The 25,801-nt window shown below is 41.0% G+C and overlaps 1 protein-coding gene across 6 annotated transcripts in view; it reads right to left on the bottom strand.

The window, feature by feature from the left end:
* Ptpmeg (protein tyrosine phosphatase Meg) overlaps positions 1-25,801 on the bottom strand; it is a 560,698-nt gene that overhangs the window by 327,689 nt on the left and 207,208 nt on the right. For all 6 annotated transcript variants that reach the window (XM_070100756.1, XM_070100755.1, XM_070100757.1 and 3 more), the window contains 3 exons: positions 18,597-18,717; positions 11,202-11,289; positions 4,853-5,005 (listed from right to left, as the gene is read on the bottom strand). In XM_070100756.1, coding sequence (XP_069956857.1) covers positions 4,853-5,005; positions 11,202-11,289; positions 18,597-18,717 — 362 coding nt within the window. The remainder of the gene's footprint in view (positions 1-4,852; positions 5,006-11,201; positions 11,290-18,596; positions 18,718-25,801) is intronic.

Below are 25,801 nucleotides of genomic sequence, written 5' to 3'. Positions count from 1 at the left end.
TATAAGGTGTCGTACGAGGTCTTGTCGATACTGGGGCTTGTGAGGAAGGACGCAAAGATGTGAGAACAGACTGAGTTGTAGTCGGGACGTCAGAGCCAAGGACAGCAAAAGGATTAGATGCCGTAGTGGCTATGGGAGGGGTAACAACAGAAGAGGCTGCAGGAGATGGGACCCCAAAAGTGGGGGGATGTTTTGAAACACGAGAATAAGAAACACGGGGTAGTCTTCCTTGGAGGCGGAGATGAGTAGCTGCCATAGCATAAGGGAGACCTTCTGCCTCTTTGAGGCAACGGATTTCACGCTCATTTAAGTAGACCTGGCAACGGTGGGAGTACGAAGGGTGAGCTTCATTACAATTAAGGCAAGATGGAGGTTGACTGCAAGATGTATTAGAATGGTAGTCAGCACCACAGACTGGGCATTCGGCTATAGGTCTGCAATATTTTGCTGGGTGACCAAAACGCCAGCAATTTCTACACTGTTGCGGTGTAGGGATCACCTTTCGAACTTGTAAACTATGTCCTGTGACATAAACAGAGGACGGGAGTTCTCAGCTGTCGAAAGTTAATCGAGCCACATTGCAAGGGAAACGTCTAAGCCCATGGGCAGGAAGGACATAAGTGTTGACTTTGAGGATTGGGAGATCCTGGAGTTCCAGCTGTTCAAGAATGTCATTGCCACATGACTGGAAATTCTGTTGGACTATGGTATGGGGCAGAATGACAGTACCACTACAAGAATTGAGAGAAAGATGTTTTTCAATAGTGATAGGAGTAGTATCGATAAGCAAAAGGAGAGAAAGATCATGAGCTTGGGTAGCATTCTGGACAGTGACGATGCGCGTACCGCTCTTGAGAGCATGAAATGAAATATCTTTACCAACATGACGCAGGAGCACTTTGCCAATACTATGGTCAGAAAGATAGGCAGAAGAAGAAGAAGTCGGTCTTAAAGTAAAGAATTTTGTCCATTGTGTGGTCCGAAATTGAGCGTGGAGAGGGAGTGCATGACGTGTCGATCTTTTCCGAGTAGAATGGGAAGGTAACGAAGGAACATCATCAGGAGATTGACGTTGGTGTTTAGGAGTAGGACCGGAGTTGGTCCGTCGTGAAACGGACTGGCAATTCGAAAATTGCCGTACCATAGAGGGAGAGGCCGGAAGCATAGTCAAAGGAGAGCGGAGGTTAGACAAATCAAAGGAGTCAGTCGAAGCCCCGGTACCTGAAGCGGGTGAGGAAACAGCACCAGCAAGAGGTACAGGGGCATCAGGAGTGTCCGAAGAGTGGTGTAAAGACAAGGCAGGGTTAGAATGGGGTGTGGTATCAAGAAGGGGCCCGGGGGTAGTGGGTTCATGGATTGGGTTCTCCATGGTTAGGTTACTCCTTTGCTTTTTGTTTTTAAGAAAAAAAAAAGAAAGAAGAAAAGAAAATAAAAATAAAAAAAAAAGAATAAAAAAAGGGGGGAGCGGGGAAGAATAGTTCTCAGGAGGAATGAATGCGCCGGAAATCTCCCTCCGCGCCCAAGAGGACCTCAGCACCGCTAGTAGCGCAGATGCAGCATGGAACCCGTGCCATACCCTACCCTTCATGCCAGTAAACCAGCAATCCGGGATAGCAACCTCGGTGGACAAAAGAGAGGGCGGCCGGATATCCACCACAAAGCATACCTCCTTCGGCCACCACCCCCGGAATCCAAAAGGTGGCTTCCAGAGATACACCCATCGCCCGAAAGACACCCAAAGCTACACTCCGGGATACCGGAGAGGGATCGGGACATCCCCAGGCGATCCAGATTCCACGGCAAACGTCACCGCCAAGAACCTCAATGGAATGGGATGGACCCCAGTATCCTTTCCCCTACCTAGGAACTAGCGTGCCTGTGGGAGAAATCCTAAAGGCCAAAAAGAGGAAGGGCAAAAGGGAGGGGTGGGGAGGAGGAGGAGGAAAGGAAAAAAGGGGAGGATGGGATAGGGAAGGGGGGGTTGGGGGGTAATTAGGTTCGGTCTGAGGAAGGAGACCGACAGTTCTAATTCCTCAGACCAAGAGCCTCTTCACCACAACAAGGAGCCCCCCTTGAAGAGGAGTGGAGGAAGAAGAAGATAATAAACATCTGCTAATGATGCTGCACATGCCATGACTCCAGGTGTGATTATAGAGTGATTGAGATGACATTTTTTATTATATTTAGCACTTGCTTTTCTGAAATAGTGAGAGATCTTGAACTGTACTGGAACTAGCTACTCCAAACTATGGGTGGGATTAGAACCCATGGCAGGCGAGTCATATAACTCCAGGCCAGTGCATGGTTTGTTTGCAATCATGTTATTACAACTTCATGAATCATACCTACTTCACGTTGATAGTCAGAAATAACGGAGTCCTGTGGATTGGCTGGCAATGCTCTCACCTCATACTGAGTGTCCATGGCTTAATCCCTGACATGAGTGGAAATGTTGGGCATGTTTCCTTACACCTGCAGTGCCTGTTTACCTAGCAGTAAATAGGTACTTGGGTGTTAATCGACTGGTGTGGGTTGCATCCTGAGGGACAAGACTAAAGGACTTCACTGGAAATGAGAGACAGTCCTCGATGACTCACCGACTTTGTGTTATCCCAGGTGGCTAACCCTCCATGTTAAAAATCCAAATCTTATCTCATCAGGAAGTGCATATTCGTGATGTGGTTAATTCTGTAATCAATACTAGTGTCTATATAATAGATTTCATAAATTAAATAGTAACACCTTCAGCTCACACCAGAAGGACAAGGGTACAAATCCAGAACAAGTGGAAATGTGAACATTTCCTCACACCTGTTGCCCATGTCCTTCTAACAGTGTTAGGTACCTGGGTGTTAGCTAACTGTTGTGGGTTGCATCATGGGAAACAGGATCAAAGGATCCCAGAAGAAATAAGCCACACTGACTGGCTTTCTTGGGTTATCCTGGGTAGCTAAGCTTCCAGGTTAATAATCCAAGTAAAGGCTTCTTAATTACTGAAGAAACGCTATAGATTAAGTACAAATTTAATTAGTGAACCACTCTGTTTTACTAATACTATATTGGAGGGAAACAGGAGCAATACTACAGTGTTTAATAATGTTTCTCCTTGGTCACCTGGCAGATGGATTTATGAAGGATGAGGTTAAGCATAGAATTGATGAGGGAAAAAAGGTGAGTGGTGCATTGAGGTATATGTGGAGTCAAAAAACGTTATCTAAGGAGGCAAAGACGGGAATGTATGAAAGTATAGTAGTACCAACACTCTTATATGGGTGTGAAGCTTGGGTGGTAAATGCAGCAGCGAGGAGACGGTTGGAGGCAGTGGAGATGTCCTGTCTAAGGGCAATGTGTGGTGTAAATATTATGCAGAAAATTCGGAGTGTGGAAATTAGGAAAAGGTGTGGAGTTAATAAAAGTATTAGTCAGAGGGCAGAAGAGAGGTTGTTGAGGTGGTTTGGTCATTTAGAGAGAATGGATCAAAGTAGAATGACATGGAAAGCATATAAATCTATAGGGGAAGGAAGGCGAGGTAGGGGTTGTCCTCGAAAGGGTTGGAGAGAGGGGGTAAAGGAGGTTTTATGGGCAAGGGGCTTGGACTTCCAGCAAGCATGCATGAGCGTGTTAGATAGGAGTGAATGGAGACGAATGGTACTTGGGACCTGAAAATCTGTTGGAGTGTGAACAGGGTAATATTTAGTGAAGGGATTCAGGGAAACCGGTTATTTTCATATAGTCGGACTTGAGTCCTGGAAATGGGAAGTACAATGCCTGCACTTTAAAGGAGGGGTTTGGGATATTGGCAGTTTGGAGGGTATGTTGTGTATCTTTATACGTATATGCTTCTAAACTGTTGTATTCTGAGCACCTCTGCAAAAGCAGTGATAATGTGTGAGTGTGGTGAAAGTGTTGAATGATGAAAGTATTTTCTTTTTGGGGATTTTCTTTCTTTTTTGGGTCACCCTACCTCGGTGGGAGACGGCCGACTTGTTGAAAAAAAAAAATAATAATCATAATAAAATAATAATAATAATGATAGTAATAATAATAATATCTTTATTTCTACAAGTACATGTACAAGGTATACAGGCCTAGCTGCCATCAATGACATACTACTATATAGAAAGTCGCTTGTTCTGCAGAGCATTTTCGGCAAATTAGGTCAGTTTTGCCCCAGGATGTACTCACCTAATTGTGGTTGCAGGGGTCGAGACTCAGCTCCTGGCCCCGCAGTGTGACCCACACCAGTTGACTATCACCCAGGTACCCATTTTACTGATGGGAAACATAGAAAACCAGTGAAAAGAAATATGCCAAATGTTACTACCCTCGACGGTTGTCCATGTTCCCCATCAGTAAAATGGATACCTGGGTGTTAGTCGATTGGTGTGGGTCACATCCTGGAACATAAGTGACCTAATTTGCCTGAAATGCTCTGCATAACAGGTGGCTTTCTACATAGTAATACGTTTTGTGATGTGGAATTTTCAATCATAAATCATTTATTCAATTGCATTTGACATGTTCTGCACAAAATGTTATTTAATTACAAGTATGAAAAAAGAAAGAAGGCATCAAATAAACTGTCTAAAGAAATTAGATGAACCAACTTCAGCTATGAGATTTCAAAGAGCCAGAAAATCCCAGTATTCAGAATGGCCACAGACCTACACTTTCTGAATATGGGTGAGTTTTTTCAATAAAGATATGAATTCACTGATTATTTCTGAAAAGCTACAAGCTCTGTATGGTTTTTCCAAAAATACTATAATATGCCTTAGATTTAATATTATACAAATGGGAGTTTCTTAACTCAATGAACTTTTCAAAACTACTATAACACATTGCTTCTTACCAGTTCTCTTCTAAGCTGAATGAAAAACTGTTTCCGCTTGAAAGAAATCTTTACAATTTTGGCCCAGCTAAATGTATTTATTTTTATAGCATTCTGGAACACTACCAGACCGATCGCAGTTACACCCAAGTGTATCTCGCGGTTGGTCGAGTCCTGAAAAGAAGACCAGAAAAATTAAGAAACAGATATTTTCAAGCAGTTATGCCAAGGAATATAATACTTATTTATGTCACACTTCTTTAAAGTAAGCAAGTAAGTAAGTTTATTCAGGTATACACAAATACAGTTACATAGAATTATCATACATAGCAGCATATGAGTAGAGAACCTAGGATAACCCAAAAAAGTCAGACAGTGACTTATTTCCATTGGGGTCCTTTTACCTTATTATTATAACATAAAGGTTATAATATTTTCTTATTATTCTATAATGAAGATAACATCTTATCATACTAAAAAGACTATCTACTACATGAGGGTCATTACTAGGAATAAGGTAAAATTTACACGTATTTTTTTTTATTATTATCACACCGGCCGATTCCCACCAAGGCAGGGTGGCCCGAAAAAGAAAAACTTTCACCATCATTCACTCCATCACTGTCTTGCCAGAAGGGTGCTTTACACTACAGTTTTTAAACTGCAACATTAACACCCCTCCTTCAGAGTGCAGGCACTGTACTTCCCATCTCCAGGACTCAAGTCCGGCCTGCCGGTTTCCCTGAATCCCTTCATAAATGTTACTTTGCTCACACTCCAACAGCACGTCAAGTATTAAAAGCCATTTGTCTCCATTCACTCCTATCAAACACGCTCACGCATGCCTGCTGGAAGTCCAAGCCCCTCGCACACAAAACCTCCTTTACCCCCTCCCTCCAACCCTTCCTAGGCCGACCCCTACCCCGCCTTCCTTCCACTACAGACTGATACACTCTTGAAGTCATTCTGTTTCGCTCCATTCTCTCTACATGTCCGAACCACCTCAACAACCCTTCCTCAGCCCTCTGGACAACAGTTTTGGTAATCCCGCACCTCCTCCTAACTTCCAAACTACGAATTCTCTGCATTATATTCACACCACACATTGCCCTCAGACATGACATCTCCACTGCCTCCAGCCTTCTCCTCGCTGCAACATTCATCACCCACGCTTCACACCCATATAAGAGCGTTGGTAAAACTATACTCTCATACATTCCCCTCTTTGCCTCCAAGGACAAAGTTCTTTGTCTCCACAGACTCCTAAGTGCACCACTCACTCTTTTTCCCTCATCAATTCTATGATTCACCTCATCTTTCATAGACCCATCCGCTGACACGTCCACTCCCAAATATCTGAATACGTTCACCTCCTCCATACTCTCTCCCTCCAATCTGATATTCAATCTTTCATCACCTAATCTTTTTGTTATCCTCATAACCTTACTCTTTCCTGTATTCACCTTTAATTTTCTTCTTTTGCACACCCTACCAAATTCATCCACCAATCTCTGCAACTTCTCTTCAGAATCTCCCAAGAGCACAGTGTCATCAGCAAAGAGCAGCTGTGACAACTCCCACTTTGTGTGTGATTCTTTATCTTTTAACTCCACGCCTCTTGCCAAGACCCTCGCATTTACTTCTCTTACAACCCCATCTATAAATATATTAAACAACCACGGTGACATCACACATCCTTGTCTAAGGCCTACTTTTACTGGGAAAAAATTTCCCTCTTTCCTACATACTCTAACTTGAGCCTCACTATCCTCGTAAAAACTCTTCACTGCTTTCAGTAACCTACCTCCTACACCATACACTTGCAACATCTGCCACATTGCCCCCCTATCCACCCTGTCATACGCCTTTTCCAAATCCATAAATGCCACAAAGACCTCTTTAGCCTTATCTAAATACTGTTCACTTATATGTTTCACTGTAAACACCTGGTCCACACACCCCCTACCTTTCCTAAAGCCTCCTTGTTCATCTGCTATCCTATTCTCCGTCTTACTCTTAATTCTTTCAATTATAACTCTACCATACACTTTACCAGGTACACTCAACAGACTTATCCCCCTATAATTTTTGCACTCTCTTTTATCCCCTTTGCCTTTATACAAAGGAACTATGCATGCTCTCTGCCAATCCCTAGGTACCTTACCCTCTTCCATACATTTATTAAATAATTGCACCAACCACTCCAAAACTATATCCCCACCTGCTTTTAACATTTCTATCTTTATCCCATCAATCCCGGCTGCCTTACCCCCTTTCATTTTACCTACTGCCTCACGAACTTCCCCCACACTCACAACTGGCTCTTCCTCACTCCTACAAGATGTTATTCCTCCTTGCCCTATACACGAAATCACAGCTTCCCTATCTTCATCAACATTTAACAATTCCTCAAAATATTCCTTCCATCTTCCCAATACCTCTAACTCTCCATTTAATAACTCTCCTCTCCTATTTTTAACTGACAAATCCATTTGTTCTCTAGGCTTTCTTAACTTGTTAATCTCACTCCAAAACTTTTTCTTATTTTCAACAAAATTTGTTGATAACATCTCACCCACTCTCTCATTTGCTCTCTTTTTACATTGCTTCACCACTCTCTTAACTTCTCTCTTTTTCTCCATATACTCTTCCCTCCTTGCATCACTTCTACTTTGTAAAAACTTCTCATATGCTAACTTTTTCTCCCTTACTACTCTCTTTACATCATCATTCCACCAATCGCTCCTCTTCCCTCCTGCACCCACTTTCCTGTAACCACAAACTTCTGCTGAACACTCTAACACTACATTTTTAAACCTACCCCATACCTCTTCGACCCCATTGCCTATGCTCTCATTAGCCCATCTATCCTCCAATAGCTGTTTATATCTTACCCTAACTGCCTCCTCTTTTAGTTTATAAACCTTCACCTCTCTCTTCCCTGATGCTTCTATTCTCCTTGTATCCCATCTACCTTTTACTCTCAGTGTAGCTACAACTAGAAAGTGATCTGATATATCTGTGGCCCCTCTATAAACATGTACATCCTGAAGTCTACTCAACAGTCTTTTATCTACCAATACATAATCCAACAAACTACTGTCATTTCGCCCTACATCATATCGTGTATACTTATTTATCCTCTTTTTCTTAAAATATGTATTACCTATAACTAAACCCCTTTCTATACAAAGTTCAATCAAAGGGCTCCCATTATCATTTACACCTGGCACCCCAAACTTACCTACCACACCCTCTCTAAAAGTTTCTCCTACTTTAGCATTCAAGTCCCCTACCACAATTACTCTTTCACTTACCTAAAAATTTAGAAAATCATTCCCCTCCCTTTCTGTAGCTATATTCATCAGACACCTTTTGGCACTCTTCTTGAACTGGTTCATGCTATGACTGGCTTTGACATGTGCGGGCAGCCTGTTCCATTCCTTTATTGCTGTACAATAAAAGGTGTTTGAAGCCTGGCCAATGACTGTGGGTACTACAAAGTCGTGCTCTCTCCCCCTTGTACTATGATTGCTTTGGTTCCCAACCTTGACAAAATTGACAGCAAGATATTCTGGACACTGTTTGTGAGCAATTTTATAAACATGATTTAGCTTCAGTTGTTTTACTCTGTCTTCAACATTCAGCATATCCAACTGCTGTAATTCATTCTAGCCTACATGCTCTCTTGGTCCCTGCCCCAGGATGAATCTTACGATTTTGTTCTGGGTGATTTGCAGTCTATCTTTCATTTTTTTGTCAAGGCAGAGTACCATGAAGAGCAAGCATAATCCATATGGCATTGTATAAGGGCTAGACATGGGGTCCTGCAAGCCTCAGTAGGTAGACACTGTGCTTGTCTATACAGGAACTTCAGTCTGGCATTCACTTTCTTTACTACACTGTTCCCTATCAATTCTCCTGACATGCATGGGTCAAAGAGGATTCCCAGATATTTTACTGATGAAACCAAAGTGATGGGCTCCCCATTACACTGGACATTAAAATTATTTACCCTTCTCAGTTTATGTTTCGTGCCGAAGAGAATGGCTTCAGTTTTCCCGAGGTGTAATGATAGTTTGTTGTCTACTAACCATTTGCTACAGGACTCCAGTTCCAGTGTTAAAGCATTAGCTATATCTTGTGGGTTTTTACCTGACACTAACAGAGCACTGTCATCTGCATACAGTAGGAGTTTGCACTTGACACTGATAGGCATGTCATTGACATAACATAAGAATAATAAGGGACCCAGAATACTACCCTGGGGAACTCCACATGCTATCGGCAGGGGTTCTGATTCCATTTTGTTGATTTTGACAATTTGTCTCCTGTTGCTAAGGTAGGACTTAAACCAGTCTACAGAACCTATACCGATAGCTTGAAGTTTCTTACATAATATATTGTGGTTGACAGTATCAAAGGCCTTTCGCAGGTCTAAGGTTACCATACCTATGAGGTTCCCCTTTGACATTTCAGTTCTCAGGTATGAGAATGAAGGGGCACAAAGGATGGAGTCACTCAAAGCAAATACAGTAAACTCTTGATATTACAAGGTAATAGGGTGGATTCTCCGAGTGTCCATTACATCTGAATGTCAAAAATAGCAAAAAATGCACTAGAGTACTCTACTGGATATTAATATAATGCTGTAACCACAATTTGCAGATATATTGCAATAAACATTGAAAACAATTGCTAAAATTACAATTTAACAAGTGAATTTTACCCGTAGTTTTAAGGCCACTATATCGAGGTCTGTTATATTGTGGGTTTACTCTTATAAGTTTCGTATCTGTGAAAATTTCACAGAGCACATAAAATGGCATTTATAAACTATGATGAAAGTTTTATGCTAATTACTGAATGCTGATTAAGAATGCTGCAGTATCTTATGTTGTTTCTTTTATAATCTCACTGGAATTCTATTTATATTAGGTGAAAATTGTGCATCAAATCTGAATATAAAAAAAATATCAAAGAATATACTGTACAATATAAAATTCTTAATTCTAAACTTATTGGCAACCATAAAATTAGCTACTGAAAAAAAAGGGCAAAGAAAAGACAATACAGTTGGACTGCCATATCCGTGGGTCCAGTTCCTGCAGTTTACCTTGGCCTGAAAATAACCCTTAATTTTGCTTAATAATGACACCAAAGTAAAAAAAGTAGTGATGGTGAAAGTTTTTCAGAGCCTAAGAGAAGTCGTGAAGTGATTCCCATCAATGAAAAATTTGTAGATGAATGGTTCAGAGAACCGACATGTTGATAAATTAGACACATGTGCAACTCTTGGGTATCTTTATTGAGGAAACGTTTCGCCACACAGTGGCTTCATCAGTCCATACGTAGGAGAAACTTGAAGAACAGGAGGAGAATGAGGTAATCAGTCCCTCAACCTTGAGTCGATGTGTTCAGTCCATCAATCTTGAATAGAATACGGCATATCAGCGGAGAAGCAGCTTATAAACCGTATGGCAGGAGAGGTTCAGCACTCATAGGTCGTGTCACATTTGTTCAATGTGGAAGTAGGTCGTGCCCAAGAATTAGGCAAGCGAAGAATTCCTGAGTATTAAGATCCCAAGAAGTTGCAGTGTCTGACAGATTTGTAGATGAATGGTTCAGAGAACCGACATGTTGATAAATTAGACACATGTGCAACTCTTGGGTATCTTTATTGAGGAAACGTTTCGCCACACAGTGGCTTCATCAGTCCATATGTAGGAGAAACTTGAAGAACCTGTTCTTGCCTAATTCTTGGGCACGACCTACTTCCACATTGAACAAATGTGACACGACCTATGACTGCTGCACCTCTCCTGCCATACGGTTTATAAGCTGCTTCTCTGCTGATATGCCGTATTCTATTCAAGATTGATGGACTGAACACATCGACTCAAGGTTGAGGGACTGATTACCTCATTCTCCTCCTGTTCTTCAAGTTTCTCCTACGTATGGACTGATGAAGCCACTGTGTGGCGAAACGTTTCCTCAATAAAGATACCCAAGAGTTGCACATGTGTCTAATTTATCAATGAAAAATTGCTAATTCTTGACTTACTGTGCGTAATTATTCAATTAAACTTTATCAAGTATGTATGTAAATGAAAAATTACTCAAATATAGGGCTTGCTACTATCAGCGGCTTTGAGTATCTGCAGTAGGTCTTGGAACGTATCCTCTGCAGATACGGAGGTCCTACTGTACTGTATATATTAGTGTACAGTAATCTTCAAAACACAAAGATACATTCCTGAATAGCATCTTAAATATAAAATAGCATTAAGATATGCTATTTATTTTTACATTTAAAACCAGTCCTAATTATTTCTGATGCAGTAAAGTGAGCCTATCCCACTTGCCTTACCCTAACTTTGTGCAGATCAACGCCATAGAGATCTAACCGCTTAGCATGATCTAAGAAATTGAACTCGGCATCTGCTGGAGTCTGCCCTCTGTAGGTAAAAAAAAAAAGAAAAAGACAATCAGAAAATGTTTCATGCATCACCAAAGAAAATTAAAGAACTAATATTATCAGGGCTAGTAGATATTTTTAGTTCATAATTAGATGCATTTGAGCACAGTATATGATCACATATTAAGACATTACATTCTATACTGTATAGTATATCTATATATATATTTATATTATACTTTAATTCAGAAATAATAAAAGCACCACAAGCCATGCCAGAAACAAGTAAGGTCAGAACAAGTGACCTTACTGTCAATGCTCTGATTGCATAAGATCTAAACTGCTTCTGTAACATGTTTAAATTTGGGACAACTGCAATGACAACTGACTTAACTATGTCTTACAATAAAGATGCATATTTTCAATTTGTCTCTTTTGTAATTACAGTACAATGTGCCAGTTACAAGGATGCACATTCCTAGTCTAGGTCGTTGCTGAAAATTTTAACATACTGGAAGATAGCCAAGCTTTTATATGCATACTCTGTTGGACAAATGTGTTCCATGATTCTAGTGTTAAGGTTCCTATCAGCTTTTCTTGTGTATGAAAGTTTGCAGTTTTTACAGGGGATTTTGTATACCTTGGCTTTTCTTAAGTGACAGGTGTTTTATATGCACTGTAAAGTTTATTACTGAATTTGTCTGGTTAAACACACTTAGTTGAATGATGATCTTCCTTATGTTTTGGTTAAGCCTTTCATTGTGAAGCACGAGAGTATCAATGTTTCTCGTCTTTCTTCCTTCTGGCTGTTATTACTGTACTGATTGGTCTTTTTTTTCTGAAGCATCTATTACAATCTGGTAAACCTAGTTTCAGCAACTGTGTAAAGATGTTAAATTTTTTGTTGAAGATATTGTGGCAGGCAGATGATGCTCTTGAGAAAAAGGTCAGAAACCATACTTTGTTTTTATCTGATCTGAGTGCTGGCTGAAAAAATAAAATAATTGGCTGAATGGGCATTTTTTCTATACTGTGAGTATTTAAAAGTTTTTTATTACATTTTCCTTCAAATTCTCATCAAACTTCAAATTTGATAACGGGGACCAAATTATTAGTGTTTTAACAGTGGTTTAAAATGTGTTAAATAAATCTTATGATTTTTACTATAGTAAAAATATCCATATACATAAACCAGTAAATGTCATTAGACTAAATGTAGGTGCATGTGTCTGCTTCAGTGTTCCAAATACCATATTAATAATAAAGTGCTGTTACAAATGCCACAAAAAAAAAAATATATATATATATATATACAGTGGACCCCCGAGTTTCGTGATTAATCTGTTCCAGAGAGCCCGCCGAAGGTCGAAATTCACGAAACTCGAAACCATTTTCCCCATAAGAAATAATGGAAATAAAATTAATCCGTTCCATTCACCCAAAAATATTAAAATAAATTTTTCTTTTTCAAATTAAATAAAGATTTACATAATGAAAACAATCAGAAATCAAGTACATGCATTTAAAATAAATAATAATAACATTACACTTACCTTTACTGAAGACTTCTGGGTGGATAGAAGATGGGAGGAGGTGATAGGAGGAAGGTGTACACTATTGTCCAATATACAAGTACAGTTAGAAATAGAAATACAAATAGCTAGAGCTTCATTTAAGGAGGTTATTAATAGAATATTCAAGAGGTTGCTAGTAGAATTACAGTAAATCAACCATTCAAATCATTATGAAGCTCTGTGTAGTCTGCAGTCAATCAAACAAACGGGCTTCCACATGGATAAATTGTCATTTTTGTGGAAATTGGTGTCACGCCCCTTGTGCAGATATCCAAGAACTAGCTACAAGCAGTATTAAAACAGGGAAGTGTTTTTGGGTATGCCCAAATGAGATAAATCTGTGGACTAAAATCACAAGGGTATTAAAAGAGGATAACATCAAAGCTGCTTTCATAGAAAACCTGGAAGCTTTCTACAACAGATGGGAACATAAAAAGTCTGGGCTGAATGGTACTGCCCTTGATACTGGCCATGTAGTCAGAAACTGTAAGGCTGGAGGTAATGTCCTGGTAGTCAGTAAATGTGGGGCTGATAGTGCTGTCCTGGGAGACAGTAATGGTGAAGCTGGAGGTGCTGTCCTGGGAGACAGTAATGGTGAAGCTGGAGGTGCTGTCCTGGGAGACAGTAATGGTGAAGCTGGAGGTGCTGTCCTGGGAGACAGTAATGGTGAAGCTGGAGGTGCTGTCCTGGGAGACAGTAATGGTGAAGCTGGAGATTTTGTCCAGGTAGTCGGGAATTATACGCAGGAAGGAATACATATAAATGACCTCATAGGGGACAGGAGCCGTAGTGGGGAAACAAGTGTAGTCAAAGATAAGATAAAACCAATATTGCAAACTAGAAAAACCACAGGAAATAGCAAACAAGAGGACTCCACTAGCAATAGTGAGGATATATTACCAAAAACAACTGGTGGGAGCTCCATTGTTGGTGCTAGGGAGGATAGGAATAAGACAGGGAAACATGCACCAACAGGGAATACAGTCACAGAAACCCAAGGCAAACGGAAACCAAGCCTGTGCACATACTATGCACTTGGTATCTGCAGACATGGGAAATCTGGAAAAACAGACGGGACGTGCAACTATGACCACCCTAGAAAATGCCATGCCCATATGACAACAGGAAAATGCAAACTCCCTTCCTGTAAGCTTTTTCACCCTGAAATATGTACCTCTTCAGTACAGGAAAGACTGTGCTATAACTTAAATTGCCAGGCACACCATCTAAAGGGGACAAAAAGATACAAAACATCCAGGCCATGGGAAAACCTGGGTAGCCACAGCCACTCAAGAGGGAGAGGTTTTTTAGTGCCAGGAAGGAAAAAAAACTGGCAGGAAATGGCAGAAATCGTATACCAAATCCAGTCATTCCTGGAGTGGAACCACAGTCGATGGCCTCCACTCCAAACCAACAGATACAGATACTAATGCCGGAAAAAAAATCCCCCCCCCCAGTACCAACAATACCACCAGTCCGATGACATTCTTCTTTGCAAATATACAGGGTCTAAAGCCAGCAACAAACAACAAAATACCTTTCATCCGTGGACTGCTTGCAGAGGCAAAGGCAATGTTCGCGGCTTTCACTGAGACCCACATAAAGGATCACTTGGACAATGAAATATGGATCCCAGGTTACAACCTATACAGATGTGACAGAGTGAACAGGCAAAAGGGGGGGGGGGGGGAGGGTTGGCCTGTACATTGCAGAGTCACTTGTTTGCACAGAACTGCTTAATGCCTCAAATGATGTAGTGGAAGTTTTAGCAGTAAAGGTCGAGAACCAAAACCTAGTCATTGTGGTAGTCTACAAGCCTCCGGATGCAACATCCCAGCAATTCCAGGAACAGCTGTTAAAAATTGACCACTGTCTGGAAAATCTTCCAGCTCCTGCACCCAACATCTTGCTCCTGGGGGATTTCAACTTAAGGCACCTAAAATGGAGGAATATAGCAAATAATATTGTTGCAGTAATAACACCAGGAGGCAGCTCTGATGAAAACTCTGACTCACACGAGCTTTTAAATCTCTGCACAAAATTCAATTTAAACCAGCAAATAATAGAGCCTACTAGACTGGAGAATACACTAGACCTCATCTTCACTAACAATGATGATCTGATAAGAAATGTCACCATATAAAAAACAATATACTCAGATCACAACATAATTGAGGTTCAGACATGTATGTGTGGAGCCCCAGACCGACATAATGAGACTAGTCACGAGGGAGCATTCACCAAATTCAGCTTCAATAACAAAAACATAAAGTGGGACCAAGTAAACCAAGTCCTAACCGATATAAGCTGGGAAGATATACTAAGCAACACAGACCCAAACTTATGCCTAGAACAGATTAACTTGGTGGCACTCGATGTATGCACAAGGCTTATTCCTCTAAGAAAAAGGAGGAGTAGATGTAAAATAGAAAGAGACAGGCGCTCCCTTTACAGGCGACAGAAAAGAATAACAGAGCGGCTAAAAGATTTCAATATATCTGAAATGCATAGGGAGACACTGGTCAGAGAAATAGCAAGCATCGAACTTAAGCTAAAGGAATCTTATAGGAGTCAAGAATCGCGGGAAGAACTAAAAGCCATAAATGAAATCGAAAGAAACCCAAAGTATTTCTTCTCCTATGCCAAATCAAAGTCGAGAACAACGTCAAGTATTGGGCCCCTACTTAAACAAGATGGGTCCTACACAGATGACAGCAAGGAAATGAGTGAGCTACTCAAGTCCCAATATGACTCAGTTTTTAGCAAGCCGCTAACCAGACTGAGAGTCGAAGATCAAAATGAATTTTTTATGAGAGAGCCACAAAATTTGGTTAACACAAGCCTATCTGATGTTATCCTGACGCCAAATGACTTCGAACAGGCGATAAATGACATGCCCATGCACTCTGCCCCAGGGCCAGACTCATGGAACTCCGTGTTCATCAAGAACTGCAAGAAGCCCCTATCACGAGCCTTTTCCATCCTATGGAGAGGGAGCATGGACACGGGGGTCGTCCCACAGTTACTAAAAACAACAGACATAGCCCCACTCCACAAAGGGGGCAGTAAAGCAACAGCAAAGAACTACAGACCAATAGCACTAACATCCCATATCATAAAAATCTTTGAAAGGGTCCTAAGAAGCAAGATCACCACCCATCTAGAAACCCATCAGTTACACAACCCAGGGCAACATGGGTTTAGAACAGGTTGCTCCTGTCTGTCTCAACTATTGGATCACTACGACAAGGTCCTAAATGCACTAGAAGACAAAAAGAATGCAGATGTAATATATACAGACTTAGCAAAAGCCTTCGGCAAGTGTGACCATGGCGTAATGCGCACAAAATGCGTGCTAAAGGAATAACAGGAAAAGTCGGTCGATGGATCTAAAATTTCCTCACTAACAGAACACAGAGAGTAGTCGTCAACAGAGTAAAGTCCGAGGCAGCTACGGTGAAAAGCTCTGTTCCACAAGGCACAGTACTCGCTCCCATCTTGTTCCTCATCCTCATATCCGACATAGACAAGGATGTCAGCCACAGCACCGTGTCTTCCTTTGCAGATGACACCCGAATCTGCATGACAGTGTCTTCCATTGCAGACACTGCAAGGCTCCAGGCGGACATCAACCAAATCTTTCAGTGGGCTGCAGAAAACAATATGAAGTTCAACGATGAGAAATTTCAATTACTCAGATATGGTAAACACGAGGAAATTAAATCTTCATCAGAGTACAAAACAAATTCTGGCCACAAAATAGAGCGAAACACCAACGTCAAAGACCTGGGAGTGATCATGTCGGAGGATCTCACCTTCAAGGACCATAACATTGTATCAATCGCATCTGCTAGAAAAATGACAGGATGGATAATGAGAACCTTCAAAACTAGGGAGGCCAAGCCCATGATGACACTCTTCAGGTCACTTGTTCTATGTAGGCTGGAATATTGCTGCACACTAACAGCACCTTTCAAGGCAGGTGAAATTGCTGACCTAGAAAATGTACAGAGAACCTTCACGGCGCGCATAACGGAGATAAAACACCTCAATTACTGGGAGCGCTTGAGGTTCCTAAACCTGTATTCCCTGGAATGCAGGCGGGAGAGATACATGATTATATACACCTGGAAAATCCTAGAGGGACTAGTACCGAACTTGCACACGAAAATCACTCACTACGAAAGCAAAAGACTTGGCAGACGATGCAACATCCCCCCAATGAAAAGCAGGGGTGTCACTAGCACGTTAAGAGACCATACAATAAGTGTCAGGGGCCCGAGACTGTTCAACTGCCTCCCAGCATACATAAGGGGGATTATCAACAGACCCCTGGCAGTCTTCAAGCTGGCACTGGACAAGCACCTAAAGTCGGTTCCTGACCAGCCGGGCTGTGGCTCGTACGTTGGTTTGCGTGCAGCCAGCAGCAACAGCCTGGTTGATCAGGCTCTGATCCACCAGGAGGCCTGGTCACAGACCGGGCCGCAGGGGCATTGACCCCCGGAACTCTCTCCAGGTAAACTCCAGGTAATTGTTTGGAAGGAGAATCTCCTTCCATTAGGACTTTAGGTAGCAAGTCCTTATCTGGAGTTACTTCCCTTCTTTTAATGCCACTGGGAACAACTTGAGAGTCACTGGACCCCTGGCGCACAAAATATCTATCCAGAGAGGTCTTTTTCTGGCATTTCTTTAAGATTTCCCTGAAGTAGGACACAACACTGTCATTGTACATGTTGCAGATACGGCTTGTTTCAGCTTGGCCAGGATGATACTTTTCAACAAAACTTTGCAACTCATTCCACATTCCACACAAGTCCTTAATCACTGATGAAGGCACCTCATCCACTCCCTCTTCCTCCTCCTCCTCTGAAGCAAGTTCCTCGGCTGTGGTCTGATGCTGCTCCAGTTGAAGCTCTTGCAGTTCATCAGTGGTTAGCTCTTCCCTGTGGTCCTCCACCAACTCTTCCACATCCCCGTCACTCACTTTATTTACCAAAGGGCTTGCACTAGCTTTCCTTGGGTCCATGATGACTTATTTAGCAGTTGCAAGCACAAAAAACAATGGATTATTATGAAATGTATTGTATGAAACCGCGGGGTGATGGTCACGTGTTGGTAAACAATGGCACACTGAGCGTGAGTAGCATGGGAGACTGGCTTTGTGTGCGTGGTAACGGGCGGACGGGTACCGGACGGTCGCCAAAACGAGTTTTTTCACGAAACTCGAGGCCAATTTTTTCCAAAAAAACTCGCCGAAGGTCGAATTTCGCGAAAGTCGAGGCTGCCGAAACTCAGGGGTCCACTGTAGTTGCCAGTTTTTATCAACTAATGTTGCCTGTTTTAGAATGAAAGCACAACGATGTGCTTGCTCAAGATTTCCAGTAGACAATACAATAAGATAAATGTTATGATCAGAAGTGCTAATACAGTGGACCCCCGGTTAACGATATTTTTTCACTCCAGAAGTATGTTCAGGTGCCAGTACTGACCGAATTTGTTCCCATAAGGAATATTCTGAAGTAGATTAGTCCATTTCAGACCCCCAAACATACACGTACAAACGCACTTACATAAATACACTTACATAATTGGTCGCATTCGGAGGTGATCATTATGCGGGGGTCCACTGTAATTAATACATTATATATGACCCCCTCTCTTTAAATTGTTGTGTTTGCATAATAATATACCAATTTACAGAATATTATTCCATAATACAAAGTAAATAGGTAGGGCAATACTTAAGAAACAAAAAAACATATAAACAACTTACTTGTGGAGTTTATGAAGCTCTATAATTTTTTTCTCGAGATCCTCTGTCTGGTTGGGAACAAGCCTCATGTCTGCTAGGTATGCATTACCGTGTTCCTCCAGACAATAGTCACCTACTTCAGCTGAAATACACATCAGTGTCAGTATACATAACCCAAGAATTACAAACTGGATGATTATAAAATTTTTCATTCATCAGTTACATATAGTATTGTACAGCTTAATTTTCATTATACAATCAGTCAATTTTTTTTCTACATGATAAATCGTTTGTACATAACTGGATGACATTACATCTCTCGTGTAATAAAGGACTATACTATTTTACATATAGTATATGTATGCAAGACAATGATTTTCACAATAAAATAGATTTTATGAATATTAAACAATATAAAGCAGATAATATCATTACATTCAGATTATACTTTATTAAAATTACTCCATTAATTCAAAATAAAATTCTAATAAAGATTACTTAATAATGAAACTAGTTACGTACTTGTATTATTACAGAATGTGATGAGATAGTCATTTACATGTATGTATACAAGACATTAATGATATTCACAGTAAAAGTGATTTAGTGAGAATGACTCGGTGTATATGGACAGATAAAATCCTAGTAAGGTACACGAGAATAAGAATACGTACTTGGTTTGAGATTAGTGCTAAGTTATGATTATAATAATTATAATTCAAGTATGTATTCAGTAATAATTTACAATAAAAATTACAACTGGAATGAACGTAGTTACATGAAGTAATACTAAATATGATGAGATAATTGTTGTCAGGATCATATTAAAATAAGGAGGTGCTTTTTAACTGTTTTGAAGTGGTTGGTTGATAGGGAACATCTGGAATCTTCAGGCAAGGAGTTTCTGAACTTAGATCCTTTTGTGCATACAGTACGTACAGACAATGGCACTCCGAAGTATATAATAAATAATTTCATTGAAAAATAGAAAATGTCATGCTTATCAACACCATGGACTTAGAAAGAAAAGCGCTGAGTAAAGTTGAAACAAAAGACATGACACTAGTACAGAAAATATCTTCAACTCCAGTGCTAAAACTCCTGCCTACCTTTGGAGCCTGACCTACTTCCACTAGTGGGTCCTGTCCACATGTGACCATATCTTCAAGTGCTACATCTCTCCAAAAGTTCCAAAATCTCAAGTATAAAAGTCTCCATCCTCATGATTATGTATAGAGTGAAAAAGCCTGCTGTGCAGGCAAAACAGCTATCCCAGAACTTCGCAGATCCAGCAGAAACACAGACGATGATTCCAGCAAGCAACCAGCAGTGGCGACAAGAACCAATACAAATCAACAAGAGTACCCCTTAAGGAAGGGTCCTTGATGCTGGTGAGGGGCTGTTGATCTATGAATTTGGATTAGTGCTCCAGTTCCCTGAATGCTTTTCACCCCCCCCTCTTCACAGACTCTATACAATCCCGACAGGCTTAGCACTCCCCCATAATAATAATAATAATAATAATAATAATAATAATAATAATAATAATAATAATAGGTAGTAGGTTGGTAGACAGCAACTGCCCAGGGAGGTACTACCATCCTGCCAAGTGAGTGTAAAACGGAATCCTGTAATTGTTTTACATGATGGTAGGATTGCTGGTGTCCATTTTTCTGTCTCATGAACATGCAAGTTTTCAGGTACGTCTTGCTACTTCTACTTACACTTAGGTCACACTACACATACATGTACAAGCATATATATACACACACCCCTCTGGGTTTTCTTCTATTTTCTTTCTAGTTCTTGTTCTTGTTTATTTCCTCTTATCTCCATGGGGAAGTGGAACATTATTCTTCCTCCGTAAGCCATGCGTGTTGTAAGAGGCGACTAAAATGCCAGGAGCAAGGGGCTAGTAACCCCTTCTCCTGTATATATTACTAAATTTAAAAAGAGAAACTTTCGTTTTTCTTTTTGGGCCACCCCGCCTTGTTGGGATATGGCCGGTTTATTGAAAAAAAAAATAATAATAAGAGTACCAACAGATAACACCGAACCAAGACAACAAGAGTAACAACATCACTGAACCAAGACAACAAGAGTAACAACAGATCACCGAACCAAGACAACATGAGTAACAACAGATCACAGAACCAAGACAACATGAGTAACAACAGAGATCACCAAACCAAGACAACAGGAGTAACAATAGATCACAGAACCAAGACAACAAGAGTAACAATGGAGATCACCGAACCAAGACAACAAAAGTAACAACAGGGATCACTGAACCAAGATAACACGAGTAACAGATAACCAAACCAAGATAAGAGTAACAATAGAGATCACTGACCCAAGACAACAAGAGTAACAGATCACAGAACCAATTCAACAAGAGTAACAACAGAGAGCACTGAACAAAGACAAAATGAGTAACAACGGAGATCACCGAACCAAGACAACAAGAGTAACAACAGAGATCACCGAACCAAGACAACAAGAGTAACAACAGAGATCACCGAACCAAGACAACAAAAGTAACAACTGATCACCGAACCAAGACAACAAGAGTAACAACAGAGATCACCGAACCAAGACAACAAGAGTAACAGAGATCACCGAACCAAGACAACAAAAGTAACAACAGAGATCGCCAAACGAAGACAACAAAAGTAACAACTTATCACCGAACCAAGACAACAAGAGTAACAACAGAGATCACCGAACCAAGACAACAAGAGTAACAACAGAGATCACCGAACCAAGACAACAAGAGTAACAACTGATCACCGAACCAATGTCAGCATAGTTGCTGATCCTGTTGTATAGCATATCAGTATCATCCATGTGCTTTAGATAGATCCCTAGGCCTGTGACTGTTTGTGTGATGTCACGAGATGCGCATTTGTACGTTCGTACCTCTGCCACTCTCTCAGTCGGCGTTTGACATAGGCTAGGACAGGCAGAGGCTGGGCTCCATCTCCCATCATCACAGTCTGACAATGTATCGTTAACATCCAACAAGTGTGTCTACCTTCAACCCTCGATATTTCCATTTAAGAACCCCTACTATAAATGGTGGCAACGGAGGGCCTGTAATCCTGACGATTACAGCGATTTCTGGAGATAAATTTCGACCGAGCCGGCTGCCATCTTGTGAGTAGGCCTGCAGAGAAGGTTAACGCCAACCAGCTACCTCAGCCAGTTTCTCCCGCCCAAGCTCCTACCAGCTTCTACACCATTCACTGGTCAGTCTCTTTGTATTAGTGTTTATCTGCTTATTTGCATCACTCCCGAGGGGTTGACCCGAGTTTGCAAAATAAGCCAGTTTCCAGTCTGTGGTGGGGGAGTCAGAACAACCGAGTCCAGTCTAGCCTAGCCTACTCCATCCAGTTCCTTTGCCTGCCAAGCCAGCTTCCACCCCTGCTGTGCTCATCGTGAGAAGTATCAAGCTATTCTGTCTGAAGGGTTAAGATAAGCCAGCTAGCAACTAACCCAGGTGTCTTACCCCAGTACTCAAGTAAGCCACGTGAGTAGTCTTCATTGTTGTGATTCAAGCTCCAAGCCATCCTGAGTGCTCTTTTTCATCCCTGTGGTGTTGTGGTATTTTGTGGGTGTATTTTTAAGCCAGCCGGCTTAGAATTATCTTCACGGCAGTGTGGGTGTCCTCAGTGAGGCTTACGCCGTTCAACCCATAGGCCCATGACCACGTGTGTCTCACCACCCCCGGTCTTAGCCCTGTTATGCCCACAAACCCACCCACCCACTCACCATGCGGTCTCAGACGCCTTAGCCCTGTTAACCCACTAACCCAACCACTCTCATTGTGTTTTGGTACTCACCCAACCTCTACCAGTGTTTGGTACACTACTAGGGGTTATAGCACCATATTTTAAGGACCACATAGGGGGTCAAGAGCTAGATTGTGTTTTGCGCCAACCGTTGAAAGCCTCCTGTGTGAAGTCTATCGTCGATGTAAGCACAATTCTATGATCACGTGTGCAGAGGCCAGCAGCAAGACGACATAAACAATCCTCCAACCTTCCACCATCAACCTTATTCTTCACCAAGTCGTTACTGCGATAATATTTTTTCATAGAGACATTTGCGAGTGTTGAGACATTTCTTTTGTGTTCCAGTGATTTTCTTAGTGACATTCAGTGACTCTTGATCAGACTCAGTGTTTGTTTGCAATAATCTTTTTATCTCCTTAATTCAGTGTTAATTTTCGTGCATTATCTTATGTCTGTTGTGTTGTGAATCTTTTTATACACTTGAAGTAAGTACTTAGTGTTTTTCCTTTGTTGTGTGTGCAACATATGAGCAGTATAGAACTTGTGTTTCCACTTCACAATCACCTAGTGTTCTCAGTATTCCAGTGAAGTATTTCAGTAATTTTTCACCTCATATTCTGCATCACAACTCAGTGTTGTCTCAGTTATATATAATTTTTTCATCCCAGCATTTGTGTATTCTTTTTTTTTGTTCTCTGTGTGTTGAACATTCTTGTGTTCATATTCTTTTCATTTAGCCAGTGTCTAATTTGTCTTATTTCCACAGACAATAGTGCCATTATTTTGTGCAAGCAAGAAATTATTATCAGAGTTTTCACACATCAAGTTTCATTGCAAGAAAATTCTAGTATTGTGTTTATGTTGATGTGTTATGTTCTGCATCACTGTAAGTGTTCAAACTTTTTTGCTCTGTGTTTTAGCACCTATTATTTTTTCATGTTTCATTGAACAAATTCACTCTTAGTGCAATTTTTAAGTTCTTCTTTTAGAGTAAATTGTTCTTTTGCTTGTTAAGTGTTGTTTAAGCTGCAGTTAAGAGTTAAAGTGTTTATTCCTTGATACATTTCTTTTCTTGTGTGTGTAATAATTTTTATTATTGCACATTGACTCATTTTGCAATAATTCTTGTGCAAAGATTGTGTTGTCTTTAAAAATTTTCTTGCAGAGATTTTGTGCAGTGTTGTGCAGTACTTTTTGATTAGCAATTGTTATTTGCAATATTGCTACAGTTTATTTCAGTGCAGTTTCATATGCTCTGTTCTGTGCATAATATTTTATTCTTTCTGTGTCATTTTATTTTATTCCAGTGAATTGTGTCCCAGTTTGTTTTATTTTGCACAAGCTTTATTGAGTCCATTTTATCATTTTATTGTGTATTTCCCTGTTGCATTGAGAGTAAAGACAACTCACTGTGCCATTCATTCAATTTAAAGCAAAATTGAGCAAATCAGATTTGAGTAAAGTACAAGTTCTCTTGATTTTCAAAGTGTTGTTCATTCAGTTGCGTATTTTTCTTGTGCGAGTTCTTTGCTTACTGTGTGACCTGTCAATTTTTAATTACTTATGCAGAGTCGTTAAGCATTTTTTTTCCCATTTAAGTTCACTGTGTTGTGTGTTCCTCAGTTACATTTTCTTTTGTTTCTCTAAATTCTTGTTTTACATTTTGCAAACATGTCTCAAGTTTTCTCAAGCGATGCCTCAGCACATGCTGCTAGTACAACCATTAATGCGTCAGCCCAAAATTCGAGTAACTCCTCATCAAACAATAGATACACTCAGACTTCTAGCCTGCGTAATTTTAGTCGTGATCCGTATGATGCTATGCCATTGTTCAATGGTAACCCAGACAACCTTGAAGGTTGGTTTTCCACTGTTCGAGCCAGAGCTAATGCTTCAGTTGATGGTCTTCCATCTGAGAGTTGTTTAATCAGTATCGGAAAGGAGAGTCTAGCCCGTTCTCCAGCCGCCTCACATGTATTCAACTTAATTCGTATGAAGGACTTTCAAGATCTAACCAGGTGGCAAGATTATGAACAGTTAATTCGCAATTATCTTGAACCAGTGAGAGAAACCGATCCGTTTGTTGTTCTCAAAGAATTAGTTTGCACAGCTCCGAGACCAGAAGAGTCATTAGATGAGTTTGCCCTTCGTCTTAATAACCTAATGTCCTCATTCGTTAAAGCAGGTCAAAATTCCAAGTACCTTAAAGATAGTGATAAACCAGCCCTTGATGGGTTTGCCAAATTAGCCGCATTCGGAGTTATCAAACAACTAATGCCACCGACATCTATGTATGTGTACAATTCAAGTCCGCTAGATGCTACTATGGGACCGCTCGCAGCTCTCATCCATGTACGAAATTTGTGTCCCGAGGGAACCTTCCCTTATCGTAAGTCTACACCAACCACTTTGTCCACTCCTGTACCTCCTCTAGTTTGTGCTACTACCAAAACTCCCAACCTTAATCACTCGCGTCCATCATCCAAAGCTAGTGTTAAGAGCCATCATTCCCGTAGCACCCGTAGTATGTACAGTACCCACAGTCAAAGAACTTGCTACAATTGTGGTTACCGTGGCCATATTGCTATTAATTGTCATGATAGTCACCCTAAGAAGCGTCGTACTGATGATGAGTACCAGTCAGATCTTCCCTACTGTACTTATCATAGAATTCATGGACATGACACATCTGAGTGCAGTGCTCTCTACAACCTGCAGTACTCTATATCTTTCTGTGGCCGTTCCAACCGCAGAGCCAGGAGAGGAAACAGACGTCGTGGTTCACAAACTAACCAGAACCAGGCTCATTCTTCCAATTCGGGGGAATCCGAGCACCCAAGTCTACTCGTCCAGTCATGACAGTAGTAGGTGATAACGAGTACACCATCCCAGTTCAAAATTCCTATGAAGCCTTAGCCAGTCTTGAGAATGACAACCCTGTTGTTGATGCTGCTTCACACGCCTCTGACGTAGAGGAATTTGGGGATGAAGTAAAAATGCCTTCTCCGATGACAATCCACCTTTCTGTTTGCATATAACTCCTAACGAAACGATTGGTCCTTTAGTACAAGCTTCTGTCCATAATGCGTCCGTTCATGTGTTCATGGACTCTGGTGCGCAAGTTAATATCATTAGGTCTAGCTTGTTTAAAGAGAAGCAGTTACGACGTGTCCTCCTCGTTGAACCAACTACTGCAACCTCCCTTAGTGGAGTAGCTGGTTCCCTTCTGCGAGTCCGAGGTCAGACTTCGCTCACCTTTACTATCCAAGGCAGAGACTTTACTGCTGCTTTTCTTGTTGTCGATCAGATTACTTTCCCTAGTGACCTTCTACTGGGATTTGCTTCCATGGGAGACTTACGCATTGTGCTTGACCCGTACCGATGGCATGCCCAAATTGATGACTTGATCATTCCATTTTGGGGTTACCAGCT

Source organism: Cherax quadricarinatus, chromosome 74 (genome assembly GCF_038502225.1).
Source record: "Cherax quadricarinatus isolate ZL_2023a chromosome 74, ASM3850222v1, whole genome shotgun sequence".
NCBI lineage: Eukaryota > Metazoa > Arthropoda > Malacostraca > Decapoda > Parastacidae > Cherax > Cherax quadricarinatus.
The sequence above is the reverse complement of the archived record's forward strand: the minus strand, read 5'-3'. Positions and strand labels throughout refer to the sequence as shown.